Source organism: Caretta caretta, chromosome 21 (assembly GCF_965140235.1).
Source record: "Caretta caretta isolate rCarCar2 chromosome 21, rCarCar1.hap1, whole genome shotgun sequence".
Classification (NCBI taxonomy): Eukaryota; Metazoa; Chordata; order Testudines; family Cheloniidae; genus Caretta; species Caretta caretta.
This window is the reverse complement of record NC_134226.1, coordinates 12,363,780-12,384,778: the sequence shown is the minus strand read 5'-3', so window position 1 is coordinate 12,384,778 and position 20,999 is coordinate 12,363,780. Positions and strand designations below refer to the sequence as shown.

General features: G+C 53.8%; 1 protein-coding gene and 1 long non-coding RNA gene across 3 annotated transcripts in view; one reads left to right on the top strand and one right to left on the bottom strand.

The window, feature by feature from the left end:
- The window catches only part of LOC125625016 (uncharacterized), a 35,921-nt gene extending 16,581 nt beyond the window's left edge, over nt 1–19,340 (bottom strand). The window contains exons 1-3 of one of the 2 annotated variants that reach the window (XR_012665680.1): nt 19,200–19,340; nt 11,743–11,887; nt 8,185–8,775 (exon numbers count right to left, since the gene is read on the bottom strand). This is a non-coding gene — a long non-coding RNA (uncharacterized LOC125625016). The remainder of the gene's footprint in view (nt 1–8,184; nt 8,776–11,742; nt 11,888–19,199) is intronic. The other variant, XR_007353446.2, reaches the window with a different exon arrangement.
- A 381-nt stretch (nt 19,341–19,721) lies between these two features.
- Nucleotides 19,722–20,999, top strand: part of LOC125625015 (chemokine-like protein TAFA-5) — an 86,030-nt gene continuing 84,752 nt past the window's right edge. Inside the window, exon 1 of the mRNA XM_048826509.2 lies at nt 19,722–20,892. Coding sequence (XP_048682466.1) covers nt 20,796–20,892 — 97 coding nt within the window. The 5' untranslated portion in view covers nt 19,722–20,795. The remainder of the gene's footprint in view (nt 20,893–20,999) is intronic.

The window sequence follows — 20,999 nt, the reverse complement described above, 5'->3', positions numbered from 1 at the left end:
CCCGAGGCTCCGCTGCTGGTCCTGCACCCGCCCCCAGTTGTGGCCCCAGCCTCAGCCTCCTTACCCCTGTCCAGGTCCCCCCCGTCCTGGAAACACAGCCCTGCTCCTGGCCCCAGCTCTGGGGAGGGGGGACGACAGGGTAAGGGGGCTGGATTTGAGCACCCCCACTATGAAAAATGTTCCAGAGCCACTGATCTGACCTCCTGTCTAGCACAGGCCAGAGACCCGCCCCCAAATAATTCCTAGAGCCGAGCTTTTAGCAAAGCACCATGCACTCGCAATTTAAACAGTGTCAGTGATGGAGAATCCACCATGGCCCTTGGTAAACTGGCCCAGCGGTTAATTACCCTCACTGTTAAAATATTATTACAGTCTGAAGCAAAGCAAACCTCCCACCCCTACTCCCCCACACACCCCGGCCCTTCAAGGGCAGTATTCTCCGTCAGCCCCTCAAAACACACACACAGCCCGAGTCTCTAGGGGTAGCACTGAGCCATGTTTTACTCTGCCTTATAAAGTAAATGTCAAGGGGTCGCAGGGATTCGGGACTTTGGCTGGGAGGGAGGGGGCGCTGCCCTAACAGGTTCAGGAACACTGGCTTTCCCGGTCCTTCCTTCCCATGGTGCTACTCCCTTTTCCCACCCAGCAGCCGTTACCCCGTTAACACCATGGTGCCAGATCACTGGGCTGCTGGGTGTGATGACTGGGAGGGGGGAGTGGGATTCCCAAGGGAGGGGGCGAGGCAAGGGTAGTTGAATTAACAGCAAGGAAATCAAATTAAGCAAGGAAAGATCTAGGAAGCCAGATATCAGGGAAAACACCCTCCTGGCAAGGCGTCGCTGGCTTGGAGCGGGGAGGCAGTTCATTTAGACCATCTTAAGCCATAAGCCACGCATCTGATCGCTTTGCATGTCTGTTATATCCCTTCCGTCTGCCTTCGTGGTTCTGGACTGCCCTCTACTTTGGGGTGGTGACTGTATCTGCTCTTGGGTTTGGCAAATGCCCAGCACACCCTGGGTGCCACCACAAGACAAATAATCATCGGCTCGCCCACTTACCTGGTGTGCCCCGGCAGACATGGGAATGGGGCATGCAAATTAGGTAGGCAATTGCGTGTGCAATTTTCTGCACGTGCTGATTAGGAAAATCAGGCCTTGAGGCCCTGGTGTGTGGCCAACGTGTCCTTCCACTGGTGGGGAGCACTGCTGAGTCCTAGCGTAAGCAAACCTCTTGGGAAACCATGGGACTTTGAGCCTCTTCTCCCACAATTCCCCTGGGCCTACTCTGAAAGTATCCCATGAGACCACGGAAAATTACCCAGAATGCCCCATGCCAGACCACAGTGTTGGGAATCAGGGATCCGCACGGGCGCTGTGAAGTGCTGCCCCAATCGCCAATCGGCGCAGCGCCGTTCCTGGGGGAACACACGGCGTCGCTCACGGCACCGACTCCGCTGAAGTTAGAACAAGTGGCGTAATTCATTCCACTGACATCACACCCCCTGAGCTCGCTGAAGGATCCAGGACCTTAGCGTCTCTCTGCTGCATTTCCGCCCGGCTCTGTAAAAGGCAGCGAACGGTACTGACCTACCTAGGCTGAACTGGATCATTGCACAGGGTCTCCCCCCACCTTCGGAAAACGGTCTCACCAGGCCAGTTGAAAGACAGGCGACAAGACGGTGGAGTGTTAGTTGTCAAGCGTCATGCTGGGCTGGGAGCGACCAGTGGAGTGTCTCTGGTGGACCCTACCGGGCGAATTCCCTGCTCGGATCCTCCATTGGATTCACGAACAGGTTAATCTTTGCAACACGTTGCAGCATCTGTCTCTCTCTCCCCAGACACCTCTTCCCTAAGCAGCAGCAGCCGCCAGCCCTTGGTGCTTTTGCAAAAAGGCATTTCTCAGAGCTTTTTGCAGCCCGGATTTATTCCTGACAGCAAGCGGCGCCTCTCTGGATTGCAAGCTGATGGGGACAGCACTGGGTCAAGACCTGTAAACCTGCTCCTTCGCTCGCACCCGCAAGTCTCTGAGGCAGGTTGGAAAAGCTCAGCCCGAAAACAGTCCCCTCCCTTTGCCAAGTCCTTTCCGCTGCTAGCATCCCACTGGTGCCTGAAGGCATGTGGATGGAAAGGGTGGTTCTTCTGTGTAGGCAAATATTAGCTTTTCCTGATGAATGAGGAGACCTAGCAGACAGACAGGGAATGGGCCCACAACATCTTGTGGGAAAAAGCAGAAGCCAGCGGCTCTCTCCCAGCAGCCCACCCACCTCTCAACGCCCTTCTCTTGTCCCTCTGGCCTGCGAGTTTCCAGCTCAGCAGCTCCTGGGAGGTCACAACTCAGGCTGAGGGGGGTCTATTCTTCCTCCCTATTATTTTGTTAGCCACATCCATCCCTCTGCCCCACCCCAAAAGGGGAGTGGAAGTGCCAGAATCTTGTCCACACTCAGGTATTGCCCTGATTCAGTCATCCGCATAGCTGCCCCAGGACTGAGCCCAGACAACGGCAAGCTGGGTTTTGCCTTGATTGCAAGTAGGAGCAAGGCTCAGCGTGGCCTTGTCTACACCAAGGTCTGGCTTACACATGACAGTTGCACCAGTAGAATTCCCCTTGTCGCGAGGGAGGCAGGCCTGTGTCCCCACTTGTGTCTGCCACCTCAGGGGCTTCCCCTTGTCAGAGCACCACCAGCCCAGGCCGCTGGAGAGAGTTTCCCCTCTCAAAATGCAGAGCAGCACCTCTGCCTGGAGCAAACCGGCCAGGCACCTTTTCCCGCAGACCCCGCTCCTGCTGCATGTCTGCGTGGTAAGCGACATCTCATTTCCAGACATCGGCGTGTTCCAGTGTTGAATCCACTGCTAACAGAACAGAGCAGAAGCGAGTGATTGCAATACCAGCAGGGCGGAAGAGAAGAAAGCAAAATGCTAAGCCTGTTCCAGTTGCCCAAAGAAAGGATCCAGTTTAATCCTGAAGTGCAGCCACATAATAAAGTCCAGTACTGTGGGGTGAGGGGGAAAATGAACCGCTAACTGTTAGTTAGAGGAACCTGCCCCTTCCATCTCCCCTCCCAGTGGTTGTGCCTGTGGCCAAAATATAACATGAAGAAATCTAGCACAGCTGTAAGGAAACCCTAAGCCAGGCGCATTTCGCCTTGAACCAGGACCAAACCAAAATCAAGGCTGGGGTCCTGCTACTGCATCATCTGTCCTCCGGGCCAATCTTGAACAGAGCCAGCCTCGTCTGTGGGAGACACAAACCCAATAGCTGCCCCTGGAAGTGTGGGGTTGTTTGATATGTCTGGTTGTTGGGCGTTGAATTTTGCCAAAAGCTTTGAGCTGAATTTCCGGACGGAGGCCGCAGACCTCCCATTCCATGGGAAACCCCCAGTCGCCACCAAAAATCTCAACCTTTATCTTTGGAAAGAAATCAGCCCCCCACCTCCGAAAACACACCCCTGGCTTGCAGCCAGCAAAAGCTGGGTCTTCCTTTTGCTGAGCCCATCTCTGCTTCCTGTAAAGCTCTCTCTGCAACCCCAGCTGAACCGGAAAACACACCCCCTGCCCTGAGTGAAGACAATCGCGCAAGGAGCAACTGGGCTTTCCGTTCCCTTCTCTGAGCGCCTAAGAACAGACGTGTCAGATTACGAACCTGAAATTACAGGAGGAACTCATAAAAGAAAGCCCAGATTCCCACCAGGAGCCCAGCTTTCCACAGCACTTGGAGCTTGCTGCATGCTTCCCTCTTTGTAATGTCCATCAACCTCCTGGAGTTGTCCTGGGTTTAAAGAGCTGCTGGCACTTCTGGGAGAGAGTGAGAAAACATCACATGCAGAAAGGATTCGGCTTTCCTGAGCCTGGATTTGTATACTGTGAGTCTTTCTATTTCCCCTTCTCTAATTACCCCTAGTCATTCAGTGCCATAGATTTGCATGATGATTTACAACCGTATAAGAAGGCAGGTGCCAGCCGCAAAGAGTTTGCAATCTAAATATTCTCCTGGCCGTTTTCCTCTACTCCTTCTTCTCATTCCCTGTTTAGAAACCCTCATCCACTCTTTAAATGTTTCACAACCAGAGTACCTCCCCTTGAAGACTTTGCCCCGTGGTGCTGCCCACTTATGGGGAGTAAAAGGAAACAGCTGTGTGACAGTAGGGAGACCCGAGGGGGCTGCTGGCCCAAGCAGAGTCCAGTGTAGCATGGGATGCTAATGCGTAAGCCTGAAGCCTGCATCATCCCTGGCCCTATGGACGTAGCAGGGCCGGGGTATGTGTCGCGCCGAAGCCCTGGGCAATGAATCCAAAGAATGCACTAAATGGTGACTGTGGCAACCAGCTTCCCAACTGGGTTTGTCACCAGGTGGCTCTGCCATTCGCTTTGTTCCCACTGCGGGTTCGGTTAGTGTGCCGGCTTGTGCAGCCCACAAGCAGCTGCATTTCGGGGGCGCTTTGTTTTGCTAGGCTGTAAAGCGCAGTGGGATGGAAGATGCTCTAGAAAGGGAAGCTTCCAGTAGACAGCTGGGACTGAGCCCACCACCTGGCATCACCACAGAATATTCCAAATCAACGGCAAATAACCCTGCAGGGCGGAAGTGGGGAGATAGATAAAACCTGTGGGAGCTCTCCCCCGAATTGGCGGTTGCAGTGGACAAATGTGCGTTGCATCCATCAGAGAGCAACAGCCTACTAGTGCTACTGCCTAAAGGAATTACTCCTTTTGCTTAGGAGACAGAGGCCTGTGCTGTGCGGCTGCAGATCCTATCTTCAAACTCAGCTGATGACCCATGCAGGGAATCGTTAGTCGGTCCTGATCCTCTGGTTCCCTGCCATTGTCATCCTCCTGGCTAGTAGTTTCCAGGAGTCCATCCTTCAGGAGCCGCATGAACTAGGGTTTTAATTCCTCTCCCTCACCCCGTTACAAAGGGCTTGAACCCGATTGGTGCTGACGGCGCCACCCAATGACCTCCGCAGGAGCTGCAATTGCTCAGGATCTCCGGAGATCAAGCCGCGAGCTGGTAATGTCCTCCTGTAGCACAGGTCACGGTCATATATCTACATGAAAGTGGAGCTGTTCCGGCTTTAAAGCAGAAAGGAGCCCAGAGGGAGCTTCTCATGCTCCTCCCCAACCCTTGATTTGGGGCGGGGGAAATGGGGTCGGATTCAAACACCTGGGCATAAACCAAACTAGATCAAAACCATAAAAGGGCCGATTTTCTTGGTCCGGTTCAGATCCAGCCCAAGGAGGTAGAAATCCTGTACAATTTTGGTGCCCCTCCCCCATCTAATCCAGATACAGTCCCAAACTTCTCCCTAAAATCCCTCTGCCTGCTGGCTCTGCCCAAGGAAGCACTGCACCACCATGTAACATGAAGGCCACAGGGCCATCCCTTACAGATGACTCACAGGCACTTTGACACAACCAGAGAAGAGGCCAGCCCCCGGAAATCTCCCCCATACCACCTGTGGGAAGAGGACTTCGGGCGTTCAAGCTGGGCCATGTGGGTGCCCACGCAGTGCAGACAGGTGCAATGAGGCTTCTGTGTATGCCCCACCCCCAGCGTCAAGTCCCAGGCTTTGATTTAAGAATCTCCCCAGAAGCCACAACAGCCTTCTCCCCCGCCCCCCCGAAACAGACCAGAAAAGGTGCAACGCGAGACCCACCTACGTTCCCTGAAAGAGGAGAGCCAGCCACCCGGCTAGCCCTTCTGGCCATTTGACAGCTGTTTGCGGCTGCTGATTGGCTCTCTCCCTCCTCCAGCGATGGCTTCTGCCATGGAAACAACTGGAAATTGCCACGAGAGCCGAGCACGCCGTGACGAGCGATAAATCACCCAGGCATTTCACAGTGCAATTTAATCTCCCTTTAGGGACTTAGAAAGCCGTTTGCATCCACGCCACGGTTGATGTGGGCTTTGAGGGCACATGCCCAGTGCTAAAGGCACCTTGTTTGCTTGTTTCAGGTCTTCTGAACCTTCCTTTTCAGCCACGCCGGCCTGTAGCGTTTGGTAACAGTCACACACGAAGCCCCGGCACAATGCACAGCGGCGTTTCTCTGTGGGCGCCGGTCAGAACGTTCGCTGGGGCGTATGGCCACGTCGCTGCTCAGCGAAAGTTTATATTCGTCAATCAGCTCCACGGCTGGTCAGGAATAGAAAGGGACAGGGGTGGCGATCAGAGCTTAGAGAAGAAAGACAAGACGTGACGCGGGGGCAGAGCATTGACCACCTAACCTCTGCCATGCATCACCTTAACTCTAGGGTCTTTGTGAGCAAAGTACGTGGGGACATGCAGAGCTCTTGATCCCTGGGTTCTGTGGAGTTTTAAATTGTGATTGTCGCAGGGAATGTGGACCAGCTGCTGAAGGACTGTTAGGGTAAGTGCAGGTCGGGCAATGTCTACAGTTGCACTGAGTCAATGTCAGTATGCCATTCGGGGAGGTGGTTTCACCACATCGCTGTCACAGGGCTCTGACATCATTAGCCAGAGACAAATCTGAGTGTAGACACATGCACCCATTGGGTAACACAAGGCAACTGACGTGGACCTAACTTCATAGTGTAGACCAGGCCAAAACGTCGCAACGCGTAACAGCAGTGAAGACATCCCCAACTCCCCGCTGTTCAGAGTCCCCACGTTAACAGGGATCAATTTAATCCTTCCCCACAGTACAGGGCTGTAATTGTTGATCTATTAGAATTTTAATTGTACTGGGACAGCGCCAGACTGAAGAATGCAATTAACGTGCCAGCCAGATCTGAAAGAAAGAAAGGTCTTCGGGTTTTTATTTCTGTTATCGCTACATCAGCCTGCACAATGGAGGGGAAGGAAGCTGCATGAAATTACATGGCTTCTGGGGATGAGCGGAGGGGAATCAGTGTTCTCAGCTCGTCACATTTGAATTCTCTGGCAAAAGGGCTACTTCAGTTTCCTATGTTAAAAAAACAAAAGGCTCCGTGTATAAGTAGACATACAAAAGGCTGCTTATGGCACACCCAGGTCAGCATTCCCCAATTGCCTTTGCGCAGAGCAAGTCTTCATTGTTTCTCTCTCTTCCCCCGCCCCCCTAGAAGAAAAGCTAGACAATTTACAGCACATACAAACGCAGTGCCAGGACAGAGAAGTGGCTGTTTGACACCCCCTAACCCATCAACCTCCTGAGGGCCGGATGTGGAACAAAGACCGGGAATGAGGGACCCAAGAAGGAAAGGAGGGAGCATGGAACGACGTGGAATTAATGACGTTATCCTGAGCAGGGTTGCTGATGGTGTCGATTTCCTGACTCAACTGTTTCTGAGAAGTCATTTACCATGGCAAAGTAGAGGTGGATTTGGCCAGGAGGGGCCACTCGTGAGTGAGAGCTGATGTTGTTTAATAGGATATTGTAACACTTCAGATTTAATGGCTGCTGCTATGCGGCACCTGTTCAGGACTTTTCCCAACAGCAGAAGAACCCTGAGCCTCCTGTACCCAAAGCACAGGCCCCTGCCACCGCAGCGAGAATGCAGGCTCTCGGCCATACAGGGCCTGTGACACACGGTTGAGCAGATCTCATTCTGGCCAGTAGAGGGCAGGAATGCACATGCACAGTAGCCAGGACATGACACTCTTGTGAGCTAGGGAACATGGACCTGCTCCCTGACAGGTGAGCTGAGCGACCCTCTCCTGTACCAATCTCTAACAATGCATTTCTAGCGCACCTGCTATCGAGCAGTAGTTCTCAGCCCGTTTACCACTGGGGGCCACATCCAGTACTACCTGTCTGGCCCTGAGGATGTCACATAGGCCGCAGCTCTGTGCTGAATTGGGCCGCAAGCGGCTCGCGGGCCGCAGGTTGAGAACCACTGCTATAGAGTCATTCGCATTTCTCTCTCTCTGGCCCAATGGCTGTTCAAGTATTTTATACGCAGTGGAAATGTTTCAACAGGACAGATGGAGAACCCCACCCCGGAATACCCGATAGCCCAGTGACTGGGGCACTCACCAGGAATAGGGGAAACCTGTGTTCATGGCTCCACTCCAGAGCAAGGATTCAAACCGGCCTCTCCAATCCCAGGTGAGTTCCCTAAGCACTGGGCTATTGGGGACCTCCTCCCACTCTTCCCCTTGGGAATGTCGCCCGAAAAATTGAAACATTAGGAACCATTTCAACACTGCCGATTTCGTTTCCCGCTGCGACCGAAGCAATTCGCTGAACTCACCACGAATTTGCCAAACGTTTCGGTCGACCCAAATCTGCCTTTGTTGCTGGAAAAAACGTATCAGCTGAAAAACATCACCCAGCTCTAGTTGTCAATGTAACCAAACAAGGCAGGGGGTGAACCCAGGCTGGGTGAATGCTCCAAACAGTCCATACCAAGAAGCTGCATTTTCTCACCAGGAACGAACCTCTCCCCATCCCCAACTCCCCAGCCTTGGCTCTAATCGCACAAGTGTTTCCAAGCCATTTCTTGCAGTGGCGTGGGTTCATCAGTACCAATGGGATATTGACCATTTGCAACGTCCTTTTGAAGCATTGTGTGTATAAACCAGGGAAGGGCTCAGGCATAGATCCTCAAGCATAGTTTGGTGCCTAAGTCCCCACTGAAACCAATAGATCTTTGAAGATCTGGACATCAGTCCTCAAGGCAGACCAGAGGCAGGAAAGGACAACAGAGAGAAAACAGAAAGGTGGGGGGGTGGGATTCCAAAGATGGTGGCAACTTCGCCAGGCATGGATTGAGAGGTCCTAGCAGAAGTACCTAATCCTCGGTAACTGGTGCTCAACCAGAAAAGGACTGGGGACCGCTGACCTAGAGAGAATGAAGAGAGAGCGTTAAATTCTCTCATTTACACTGGTGCAGTCCCACTGACTTCAGTAGAGTTGTAGCAACATAAGAGGAGGAGGATTTAGTCCGTGGCGGCTCCGATTGTCACAGGCGCTGAGCACCCACAACTTCAGTGGACGTCAATGGGAGCTGTGGGCCTCAGCACCTCTCCCAATCATGCCTGGGGGTCCCAAGCCTGTTTATAGATCAGACGCTCGTTCAAATCCGTTATCTGATCTGCTTTTAATGGATCAGAAGTCACGGGCCCTGGTTTCTGTTCCCAGCTCAGCCACTGGCCTGATGCACGACTTTGGGCAAGACACCTAACTTCTCTATGCCTCAGTTTCCGACCCTTTATCTGTCTTTGAGCTGCAGTTCTTTGGGGCTGGGACTGCCTCTCGCTATGAGGGTGTGCAGCATCTGCACAATGGGACCCTATTCCTGGTTGGGGCCTCAAGGTGCTATCATATAAGACGTATAATAAATAATAATAATTTTAAAATATTCCCACCTCCCCATCTTTTATTTTTCTAAAGACATACTTCAAGAGGCTCTCAGTGAAACTGAATAACAAGAAAGTAAATTTCAGGGTTGATCCTGGATCCTGAACGAAGCAGTTATGGAATTAACATGGGAAAATTGTATTACTCCTCTCTCATCCCGCATTCGTTACAATAAACAGCTCGCTAAATGCAACCATATTTGCAGCCCTCTTCTGCAGATAAGATCAGGACTTTATTAAAGCATTAAGCCTGAAAGGCTGTAATAACGGAGACCTAAATGATTCCTTCCATTAAAAGGAAATGGGCTGAGATAAATCTTTGGAGGAAAAATGGGGGCGGGGGAAGAGATGCTATTGAAAGGAAACCAGAAAACGTTCCTTTTTTAGACGATAAGCCACATTTTGTCCTAAGAGATGGGCATAAAATGCCACCACACCAAAACCATCATCTGTCTGCTGGAAAATGCTGCCTTGCCAGAGCCCACAAAGCATGTTACTGCTCACCCCCAGCCAGAAGCCCCCAGATACACTAAGCCAGTGAGAATCGCTCTTTGGTGGCATTAGCCTTCTAGCCTGCAATGCTCTCTGAGAGGGCAGACCCCTGCCTACTGGGGCTCCAGCCCGGCACAGGGGTCTGCTAGCATGGAGCTGATGGCAGGATCGGGGCCCTAGTGAAGGCGCTCTGTGGCGATGGTTGACAGTTCAACTGGGGATCACTGTAGGCACTGCCAGCCAATCAATTAGGGCTGGTCAAAAAGAAAAAAAAACCCAAGCCCCTGGGTATTTTTCCCATGAAAAATCTTGAGTGAAATGAAAAATGTTCGTTTTGTTTGGAAATTTTTCCAGATTTTTCAACAAAAGGATTTCAACCATTTTTTAAAATTATTGTTATGTTGATTCACATCACACATAATTGAAATGGGCAAACAGTTGGTGTAGGGGTTCCCCTCCGTTTTCTGCCATCCCCTTCCCTTCAGTTCTCCACTGGAGAGAAAGGCCCGTAATGCCCCCAGACTGGTTCTTAATCAGAATCAAACATTTTCATTTCAAATCCTTTGGTCGAAGGGGAAAAAAACAGAAAATTTCAAACATGAAACTGTTTCACAAAACTGTTTGGATTTGTCCAAAAAGCCATTTGTCCTCCAAACCAGCCGGTATCCAGCACCCTTTTGATCTATCTTCGTGGCACACGTCAGCTGACAGCAGAGTACTCCACAGCTCACAGTCCTAGCGTCAGCTGGCCTGAAATGGCGATCATTCCCCAGAGCCCTTGTCCCAATGGAAATGGGATCGCATGTATTCCACCCGCCCACGCTGGACACATCAATCTTCCCACGCCGAAGGCTGAGGCTCCTTCAAATGAGGACACTTCACCCCATATGGGGTGACCTTCATAAGAAGGTTAGGAGGAGTCACTAAATTAGTTCAGAGCGTACCATAACATCACATCCAAATATAGTCAGGCACTTTGTACAATTTATCTCTTTTCAGTCTCCTTTCCTTCTCCACCAGCAACACACAGTTAATCAACATTATAATGGGCACAAAGTTTCTGCCTGAGAGAGGGTCAGGTAGTGGAGAGCTTTGATTAAAGGTCACAAATTCACGCCTGAGGTGACTGCTGATGTAATAAAGACTAAAAAAATGCATTCAAATAATGTTAAAGGCCTGACTGCAGCCTGGGAAATTCAGTTCCCGCGCCCCATTGCATCCAGGTGCTGCTGCTCAGCCGGCACAGGGGAGAAGAAACACACAGCATCAAGGCTGGCTTGCACGCATGGCCACTGACCCTTCAGTCTTCATGCTGCCCCAGAGCAAGTCTCCTGGCGTGAATTTCTTTACCTAGAAGGGGCCTTCTCCAATGCTTTGCGTTGATGTCAGTGGACCTTGGACTCTAAGGCCTTAGGCCCTAATTCCGCCAAATACGTAAGCACATGCTTAACTTCAAGCATGTGAATCATCCCACTGGCCTCGGTGGGACTGGCATGCCTCGGATGGAGTACGCGCTGATGTGGGAGAGTGCTAAAGGCACATCTGGGAGGAAGGCACCCATCTCTCATTATCTTCCAATGGGAGTTGGGACCCCGCTGCCCTCTCTGCCTACGACAAATCTCCCCCCAGGAACCTTAATGAGGTTATTTCTCATCTCACAGAACAACCAGTGGAGCGGCCGCTAGAACTGGGATTACTGGGACCCACCCCTATGCATAATGATAGGGGGTCTGATCCAAAATCCACTGGAGTCACTATGAATCTTTCCATTGACTTCAATGATCAGGGCCAAGGGGCAGGGACGCTACCAAGGATGTAATAAAGCCATGACACACGGTAGTGCTACTCAGAGATTGGACTTTTCATTCCTAGCTTCGATCACCTGACATGGGTAATAAAAAGTCACCGGTCACATAACTGAGTAAATAAGTCTCCACTGACCCAATGGTTACCATTACCTCTTCTTTCTCTCGCTCTCCTCCTGCACTCTCAGGCCATCAGGTGTCCACCAATTTCCGCCCTTTATTTCAGCCTTGTGCTGGTCTGTGTCAGCTTCGGAGTATCAGGTTGATGGAGGTGGCGTCTTTCTAAAGCTCCTCTCACCTGTAAAGGGTTAAGAAGCTAAAGGTAACCTCGCTGGCACCTGACCAAAATGACCAATGAGGAGACAAGATACTTTCAAAAGCTGGGAGGAGGGAGAGAAACAAAGGGTCTGTGTGTCTGTATGCTGAAAGAAAAGGAGTACTTGTGGCACCTTAGAGACTAACCAATTTATTTAATAAATTGGTTAGTCTCTAAGGTGCCACAAGTACTCCTTTTCTTTTTGCGAATACAGACTAACACGGCTGTTCCTCTGAAACCTGTCTGTATGCTGGGTCTTTGCCGGGGATAGACCAGGAATGGAATCTTAGAACTTTTAGTAAGTAATCTAGCTAGGTATTGTTTCCCTAGGCTACCCTCCATTTCCTCTCCCCAGGAGGTCTCCACGTTATCACTTGACATGAAAGTCTGTTTGGTGGCCTCTTGAAAGCTGCAAAGATCAGGTAGGTAATGTTTAAAAAGGATCATAGCTACTTTTCTTCTATGATGCTGTGGGCTACGACACCGCAAAGCCCCTGCGTGTTTTGGAAGCTGCTACAGAAATCAATCATTGTCTATCACGCGCGTAAGGACTCAAACCATTTTAAAACTGCAGCTGCTGGTCTGACAGATCAGCTCACACACCCTGGAAGCTTGAGGCTGAATTAAACATCTAATTACATATTATTAGAGCTGCAAAGGCTATTGATTAATGGCCACAAAGGGCATTATCCAGTGCCCACTGAAGTCAGTGGAAGTCTTTCCACCTAGCAGGCACTGGATCCAGACCCAACTTATCCAGTTCCAATTAGGAGAAAAGAGGAGCTGACAGAGGAAGGCTTGTCCAGGAGGGTAGAGCACTAGACTATGACTCAGGAGACCCTTGTTCAACTCCCTCCTCTGCCACAGACTTCTTGGGTGAGCTTGGACAAGGGTGGCAGTATGGCCTAGTGGACAGAGCACTGGACTGAGACTCAGGTAATCTGGCTTCTATTCTCTGCTTTGCTGCTGTGTGACCTCAGCTAAGTCCCTGTGCCTCATTTTTCCCACCTCTAAAATGGGGACAACGAGGCTTCCTTCCTTTGTAAAGCCACTTTCTAAGAGCTACTTATTATTGTTTAATCTCTCTGGGCCTGATCCTGAAAGGTATTTAGGTTCCTAACTCACCTGGGATCCTAAATCCCTTTGAGGAGCTAGGCCTCAGGTCCCCATCTGAAAAGTGAGGATAAAAGTACTGCCCTGCTGCCCAGGTTGTGAAGTGCTCACACACTCTGACCGTGGGAGCCCTACAGGTACTGGTGATAAACAGATAGTGGCCCACTTACTTCCTGGGTGATAGAAACATGAAACCTCCTACCGCGCTATGAGAGGGCACAGCCTAGTTAATTGCATTATGACCAGCTCCCCAACAGCCAGGCTTAGTCACTAGCCTAGATAAGTCACCAGTCTGTTCCAACCTGGCGTTTCCTTTCCAAGCCGCTCAGGTTGAAACTCAAATAAATGAAAGCTCCAGGGGTCTGAACGCTTGAGAGTATTTCAGAATAATTTAAAATTAAATTAAAAGAGCTTCTATTCCTTGGTGCCCTTTCCCGGGTCAGAACTCACCTGCGGGAGGCTAATTTGGTTAATGAGTTTTCCCACTGAACTGTTGGCTATTATACTCCAGCATCAAAATACTTGTCAGTCTAGCAGGTCAGGCACGTTTTTTCCCCTCTGCCTAATTGATATGATACGAAATAACGTACGATACATTTTCAGGTGCCTTCTTAGACTTTTCTGGGAGATGGAGCGACTGCTTTCAGTGAGCCACAAAGTCTGGAGCTCAGATTTCTCCCCCCACCCTGCCCCACACTTTGGGCCTTTCCCTAGATTCACTATTAGCTGGTTTCACAATCACATTTCCCCAGATGCTCGCAAGCTGCACTGTTTGGCCCCAGGTGACAACAGTCACGTGCCTCGAAGGTTCTGGGGTTGTTCAAAGCTACATCGCTTCAGCCCAAATAAAAACAGGTGCCAGCTGCATCTAGATTCTGAACCCACCGACGTCTGAGGTTCCCATCCTGTGTTTCGCTTAATGGCCTCCGTGCGCTATGGAACCAAGCCAGCCAAACACTTAAGCGCCTGCTTAACAGTAAGCCTCAACTGAAGGCATGAGGATGAGTCACCCGCTTAAATTAAGCATGTGCTTAAGTGCTTTGCTGGGCCCACGCCCAAGCCAATAGCAGAGCCAAGAGCTGGCCTAGGAAGAACGGCCATGGAGTTAGAGCACTGACTGGGGATTTGGGTTCTGTTCCAAAGAGGCATTAAGGGATTTGCTCAAGAAAGGTTAAGTAAGAGGGTGCCCACAATTGCCAATGCAGAGTGCAGGTGTGATTGTAGCAAACCCGGGCTAGCTTTCAGCTAGCTAGCGGAGCTGACCACAGTGGTGAAGACCTAGCAGCCCGGGCTTCAGTGCACACTAGCAACCGGAGTACGTACCCAGAACCCCTGGCGTGCCATCACATCTTCACTACTGTTGTGACCCGTGCTAGCTAGGTTACTACCCGTGCTACAGTCACACCTTCACTTTGCAGCGTAGACTAGGGTGACCAGATGTCCCGATTTTATAGGGACAATCCTGATATTTGGAGCTTTTTCTTATATAGGCTCCTATTACCCCCCATCCCCTGTCCTGATTTTTCACACTTGCTATCTGGTCATCCTAGTGTAGACGTAGCCTGAATGTGAGGCTGCAGCATGTTATCTGGGGATTGGTTTGTCACTGCCTGATCGGGGCTTCTTTCCCAGGAGGTGTATTTTACAGGGCCTGGGGCTGTGTGACGCTCCTGGAATGCTAACCCGCTGTCATCAAATACCCATGCGGCTTCTCACAGAGACCCAGGCACCACGCCTCCTGCCCCTCTGGGCCTTCGGGGCAACAACAGCAATAAATAACCACCATCACGGGGTGACATTTAAAAAATAAAAAATACAGATTGTCAGACTGGATGCACTATTTAGCCCAGGATCCAGTGGCCAGCACCGGATGCTTCCGAGGAAGGTGCAGGAAACCACATAGTTGGCAGATGTGGGACAATCAGCCCCACAGAGAAATCTCCTCCTGATCCCTTTGTAGTTACAGCTTGTTTGATGCCCTGAAGCAGTTCTAGGGTTTTAAGGGGTGTGTGGGCCTGTGCTGGCTCTCTGCCCAGGGTGAATTTCCCCCAGTGAAAGTGGAGATCTCCTGCATCCCAATGGGTTTCTGAACAGAAAGGGGAATTGAGTTGATGCTGGTGCATCCTAGCTCCCATGAGTTTGGAGGGCTGGCAGTTAGGGGGGGAAAAAACCCTTTTCTTTGCTAGTAAGCTGAGCAAACTTGATCAGAAATCCATGCAGAGATGACAGTCTGTGAAAATGGCACCACGGGGTTCCCTGTCACGTCTCGGAGCAGAACCACACTTTAAGCCCCAGAGGCAACACGAGCTTTGAGGGAGAGATGAAGGTGGGGCCACTAAGGGGCTGCCTCTGCTCCACCGGGAGGGGCGGATTTTCAGACATACTCAGCACTGGCCTAGCTTTGCTTTGGAGTCCAACTCCCAGGGACCGAGATGGGAACAAAGTGACACCTCGCTGGTATGTCGGCAGACGCCACGAATGAGGCCGGGTGACGGACTGAGAGTGGCTCAAGCCCTGATCTTGCCGTAGGGAAGGATGAGCTCAAGGGAAACCCCGTCGATATCGATTGTGGGTGCTCCCATGGATAACTAGTGTCTACAAAGGGAAACGCTTCTGTGCCAGAGACGCCCAGCTGCATGCCTGCCTCGGCAGGACCTGCCTCCATGCCAGATGCTGGGGAGGGGTGGGCATACCTCAGAGAGAAGAAACTCTAAGCACAATTAGGAAACATGTTTTCCTTTCGTTCCCCGGCTCTCCTTTGATCTCCTCTCCTCTGTTTTTTAGAGGAGGGTGTTTTTCCCTTTGTGTCTCTGCTGCTCTAATTCTTCCCCCTCTTAATTTCTCCCCACTGACTTTAATTAGGGCCTCATTAGTCCTCTCTACAAGCACTTTATAAAAGAAACCCTCTCCTTCTGCCCACTTAGTTTGCTTCCCAAGGTTCGCCCACCACGACCGCTCACACAAGCTCCTCCAGTTCCAAGTGCTTCGGACAACAAGGACAGGTCTCTGCAGCTAGCACCAGCAGCCACTGCACAGACAAGAACCCTTCGTGATGGGGCTAAGAAGGGGTCTTGCTCCTGGAGATGCAGCAACTCACTGTAAAGCCTATTCTTTGCTTGCTGGTACCCACACTCTGAGCTTGAACGAGCGTAGGGTTGGGCCGTCAGTGCAAATGAAAGTGTTATCCCTTTCTGATCCGAGCAGTTAGTCCAACTGGGGTGCTGAGGGTTGTTTCCGATAGCAGGAGAAATTGATGAGGGAGTCAGCTTTCTTTGATCCAATGCTGATTATTTACAGAGAATGTACAAAGTCCTATTTCCCTGAATGCAGGAGGAATCACACAACAGGAGACAGTTTCTGGGCTTGCAGCTCCAAGACAGGGTGACTGTATTTCCCCCAAGGGAAAACAGGACACCCCCAGCCGCTCACCTGAGGCCCCCACCACAGAGGCTGTTGCCGGAACCCTGCCAGCCCCTCGCATGCTGGACCGTTGCCCTCCCACCCAGCCTTGCCCTCCCACACAGGGCTGGCATCTCCGCTCACTCCCCCCCACATTTCTCCACACCCCACTTTTTTGACAAAAGTGGGCACTTGTCCCGTTTGCCCTTGCCAACTGATCAAAAGTGGGACAAATGCAGAAAAGGTCGGGGCAGCCAGGACAGGGCTTAAAAAGGGGACTGTCTCAGCCAAAACGGGATGTATGGTCACCCGATTTGAAGACCCTCTCTAGCCAGCACCTAGCCCAAAAGCTTTTCTCAGGGCCACACTCACAGGACTTGTACAGGGGCGTTTTGGTCCCTGCTGTCTTGTGTTATCACCTGCTTCTTTCTCTGCTCTTCTGGCCTTTCCGTCTCTCTTTCACAGACACACAAACCCGCACAGAACAATAGCCAGCGAAACCCCTCCATGCGCCTGTGTTTTGGGTGAGGGCTGCTGTTTCAGCTATCTGATTCCATAAAAGTAAGAAACAATTAAGCTCCAACTATCTTAAATGAAGGGCAGCAGTTACACCCCCGTCCCCTTTTCCAATTCAATAAGGTCTAGTCCAACCCATAACAGAGCCGCTCTAGTGGAGACAGCTGTCCAGATCCTGCCAGCTTAAGGCATCTGCCAGTCCATGTCCTCCCCGTGCTCATCTACCCAACAATCTCGGCACGGCTATTTGGGGAGGGGCTGCCACACTTCTTTTCCCCACTGAGAGCTGCAAGGAATGCGATCAGCGCGACGGGTTATGTATGCAGCAAGCACATCTCTGAGCAAGGATCAGGTGGCCAGGCCTAGCAGGGTGGTGAAGCACTGGAACGGGTTGCCAAGGGAGGTGGTGAAATCTCCATCCTTAGAGGGTTTTAAGACCCGGCTTGACATAGCCCTGACTGGGTTGAGTTAGTTGGTGTTGGTCCTGCTTTGAGCAGGGGGTGGGACTAGGTGACCTCCTGAGGTCTCTTCCAGCCCTCATCGTCTAGGATTCTAGTTCAGTGCTGCTGGTGGCCTGTCCTGGCAGCACTAAGGGCTGCTCTCTGAGCAACACTAATAACACTGACTCGTGCCCCGGCTCCTTTTCAACTCTGTTCCAGCTCCCTTCCCGATTAATGGGATCAGGGGCCTTATGAAGATGGTCTCTCCCCGCTCTGTGGCTCCCCCGGACAAGAGTCAATAATTGTAAGCTGGAGAACTTATCAGAGGCGCCCTCCCCTGCATACAAATCTCATTAAAAGAAGGCCCGGTGTCAGTAAACAGTTTTATTACTGACTATTTATATTGGTTTCCCTTTATCCCCTCTCAGATCTGCTGGTAAATTACCTGCCTGAGCGCTATTCATTCAGGAGTCCCCATAGTTAACAAATTAGTCACAGGCGCTGCTGTGGTGGAAAGCATGTATCAATTTCCCCCAAATCAAAGGAGAGGGCTGAGAAGGTGTGTGTGTGGGGGGAGGTCAGCGGGGGTTAAAACTGGAGCTGCCCGAGGTAATGAACTAGCTCCCGTCCCTGTGTTTGAATGGGGAGAGCACAGAATCTGGGGCACTAGACAGAGGGCGGGAGGCTGGTGCTGGTTCTCCATCGGTGCCAAGGATGAGATGGACTCTCCGTCACCTTCCCTGCCCAGATCCAGGTCCCAATTTGGGGGGTGTTCAGATCTGGAAGATTGGTCCAGCCCATTATAAAGATAGGAGTCCATTCGGATTAAGATCCAGGTTTGGGGGCTAGGGACTGGGCTAGGAGTTTTGTTCAAGCCCATCTCCAGTTTTGTACCTTTCTCTCTCTTGCCTTGTTTTCTGGGAACTGGGGCCTTACATCCCATCAAGACCTAAGTCAGGCAGCTGTGGTGAGCGTGTGGGATCTCAGCCAAGAGGCCCTGCCATTCGGGACCCTAGCATACCCTGCCTCCCTCTGCACCCTGACCAAGTAGTCTGGAGCTCTGGGACACAAAAAAACCCACAGATGCCCCAGAAGCGGTCACACAGCAGCCATCCCCCCACAGCCAGAGAGCTGGACTAGACAGGTATCACTGCCGGCTTGCAGCGTCTCCACCTGCGCGAAGCCTGGGCACCACAACAGCAGCCCCAGCAGAGGGCTGGGGTGTCCCAATCCCCTTCCCCGCACCAGCGCTGGGCGTCCCTGCACCTTCCCCCCCCCCCCCCCGCAGCGCTGGGCATCCCAGCACCTCCCCCCCCCCACCAGCGCTGGGCATCCCAGACCTCCCCCCCCCGCAGCGCTGGGCGTCCCTGCACCTCCCCCCCGCAGCGCTGGGCGTCCCTGCACCTCCCCCCCCCCGCAGCGCTGGACATCCCAGCCCCTCCCCTGAGCATCCCCCGATCTCCCCCCCCCCCAGCGCTGGGCGTCCCAGCCCCTCCCCCGGGCATCCCCCGATCTCCCCCGCCCCCCAGCGCTGGACATCCCAGCCCCTCCCCCGGGCATCCCCCGATCTCCCCCCTCCCCAGCGCTGGGCGTCCCAGCCCCTCCCCCGGGCATCCCCCGATTTCCCCCCCCCCAGCGCTGGGCGTCCCAGCCCGTCCCCCGGGCATCCCCCGATCTCCCCTCCCCCCCCCAGCGCTGGGCGTCCCAGCCCCTCCCCCGGGCATCCCCCGATCTCCCCCGCCCCCCAGCGCTGGGCGTCCCAGCCCGTCCCCCGGGCATCCCCCGATCTCCCCCAGCGCTGGGCGTCCCAGCCCCAAGCCGCTCACCCCTGCGAGGCTGCATCCCAGCCGCGGGCTCCCTCTCTGGCCGGGCTGGAGCGGAGAAATGCTGCCGGGGGCCGCCCCCCCCAGCCGGACCCGGCGAGGCTGCGGCAGCTCGGGCCGGGCGGCTGCAGGGGGCGCTGCAGCGCGGGCCCTTCCCGGGGGCGGGGGGGAGCTCGGGCTCACGGGAGCCGCCGCCGCCGCCGCGCGCCGAGAAACTTTCCCCTGCGCCGGGCGCCGCCGGGCCACGGCTCCGCAGGGGGAGGGGAGGCAGCCCCCGGGGGGGCTCCTTGCACGGCCGGGGGGGGGGACGGAGGCTCTGCCGGAGCCGCGGGGGATGCTCGGAGGAGGGAGGAGCGGCCGCGGGTCCCCCCCACCCGCAGCTGGCTGCAGAGACGCCACCGCTCCTAGCCGTGGGGCGCGGGGTTGCAGCAGCACCGGGGGGGGGGGTGCAATCCACAGGCTGCAGCGAGCTGACACATCAAGAGGAGGAGGAGGGGGGGCAGTGTGTGGGGGGCTTTGTGGCAAGTCTCAGCTTGCAGGGCCGGGGGGGGGGCACCTACCGGGGCTGATTCCCCCCCCCCCCAGCTGCGCTTCCCGGGATTCCCCTGCCGCTTGCTGAGCTGAGCCGGGGTAGCGGGGGCTGTTGGCTCCTGGGTACCCGCCACAGGTTCGCGAGCCTAGTCCCGGGCAGCGAGCTTGGCGCCCCCCGGCCGGGAAGGACCCCCCGCCCCGCGGAGCTAGTCACATTGCCACGGTGCAGCCGGGGGGAAGGGGGAAAGGGGGGGGATCTGCTAGCCCTCCCCATCCCTGCCATGAACCCTCCTGCTGCCCGCCTCGCTCCCTGCCCAGCTGCAGGAGGGAAGCGCACAGCTGCTGCGGGCGGTGCCGGAGAGGGAATTACCGCTCGGCTTTCGCCTGGCAAACTGCACCCAGCCGGGGGGAGATACTAGCCGCCGCTCTGCGGGCTGAATGCAAAGGAGCTGCCCAGGGATCCGGGCTCCCTCCGGCCCCCGCCGGGCAGCAGAGACGTTTGGCCCCCAGAGAGAAGCCGGGTGGACGGGCTGCATCTTCTGGCTACTTTCACCAGCTGGAAGACACTGGGCTTTGGAAAAAACCCGCTGTGGGTGAGAGTCTGACCCTGCCTGGACCAGGAGCACAGGACGCTGTGACAAGGAGCCACCCTCGAGAGGGGCAGTTCCCCCCCCCTCCCGCACGTGGGGTCCCCCTGCGAGGCTGGGATGTGGTGACCCGGGTACTAAAGGAACCAGCCTGTGCCCCCCTGGAGCTGCAGCTCTCCTGCGTGGCTGCAGCTTTTCTCCTGCTCAGAGGGGCTGGGACTAGGGGGGCTGCCGCCCCCCCTTGCTTGGCGTGGTTTCCATCATATCCAGGGTTGACAGTTTGGTTCAACAGCTCTCAGCCCCCCCCCCCCCCAAATGGCTCCAGCCCTCCTGCTCTGAAGGGAATGCAGCTACTCCCCAGCCATGCTGGGCTGCCCTGTGCCAGGTGGAAACGTCCCTGGTAGTTGGATTTAGAGGGGATCCTGCAGCGTGAGAGGGGGGTCCAGCCCTGCCTCCCCGCCCCCCTCCCAGCCCACTCAGGATGCTGGCCGGCTGGAGAGAGCTCTCTGCAGGGATTGGTGCCACGCTTTGCTTCCTCCTCTTCTTCTGGCTCTTGTATTCTCAGCCGCCTAAGGAAGGTAAAGTCTCCGCTGTATCATACTCCTGCCAAGGCTGCTGGCTTGTGCCAGCCGGGGCAGGGGGGAGGGTTTAAAGGGGTTGTGTCCCCTTCTGCCACATGCCACCC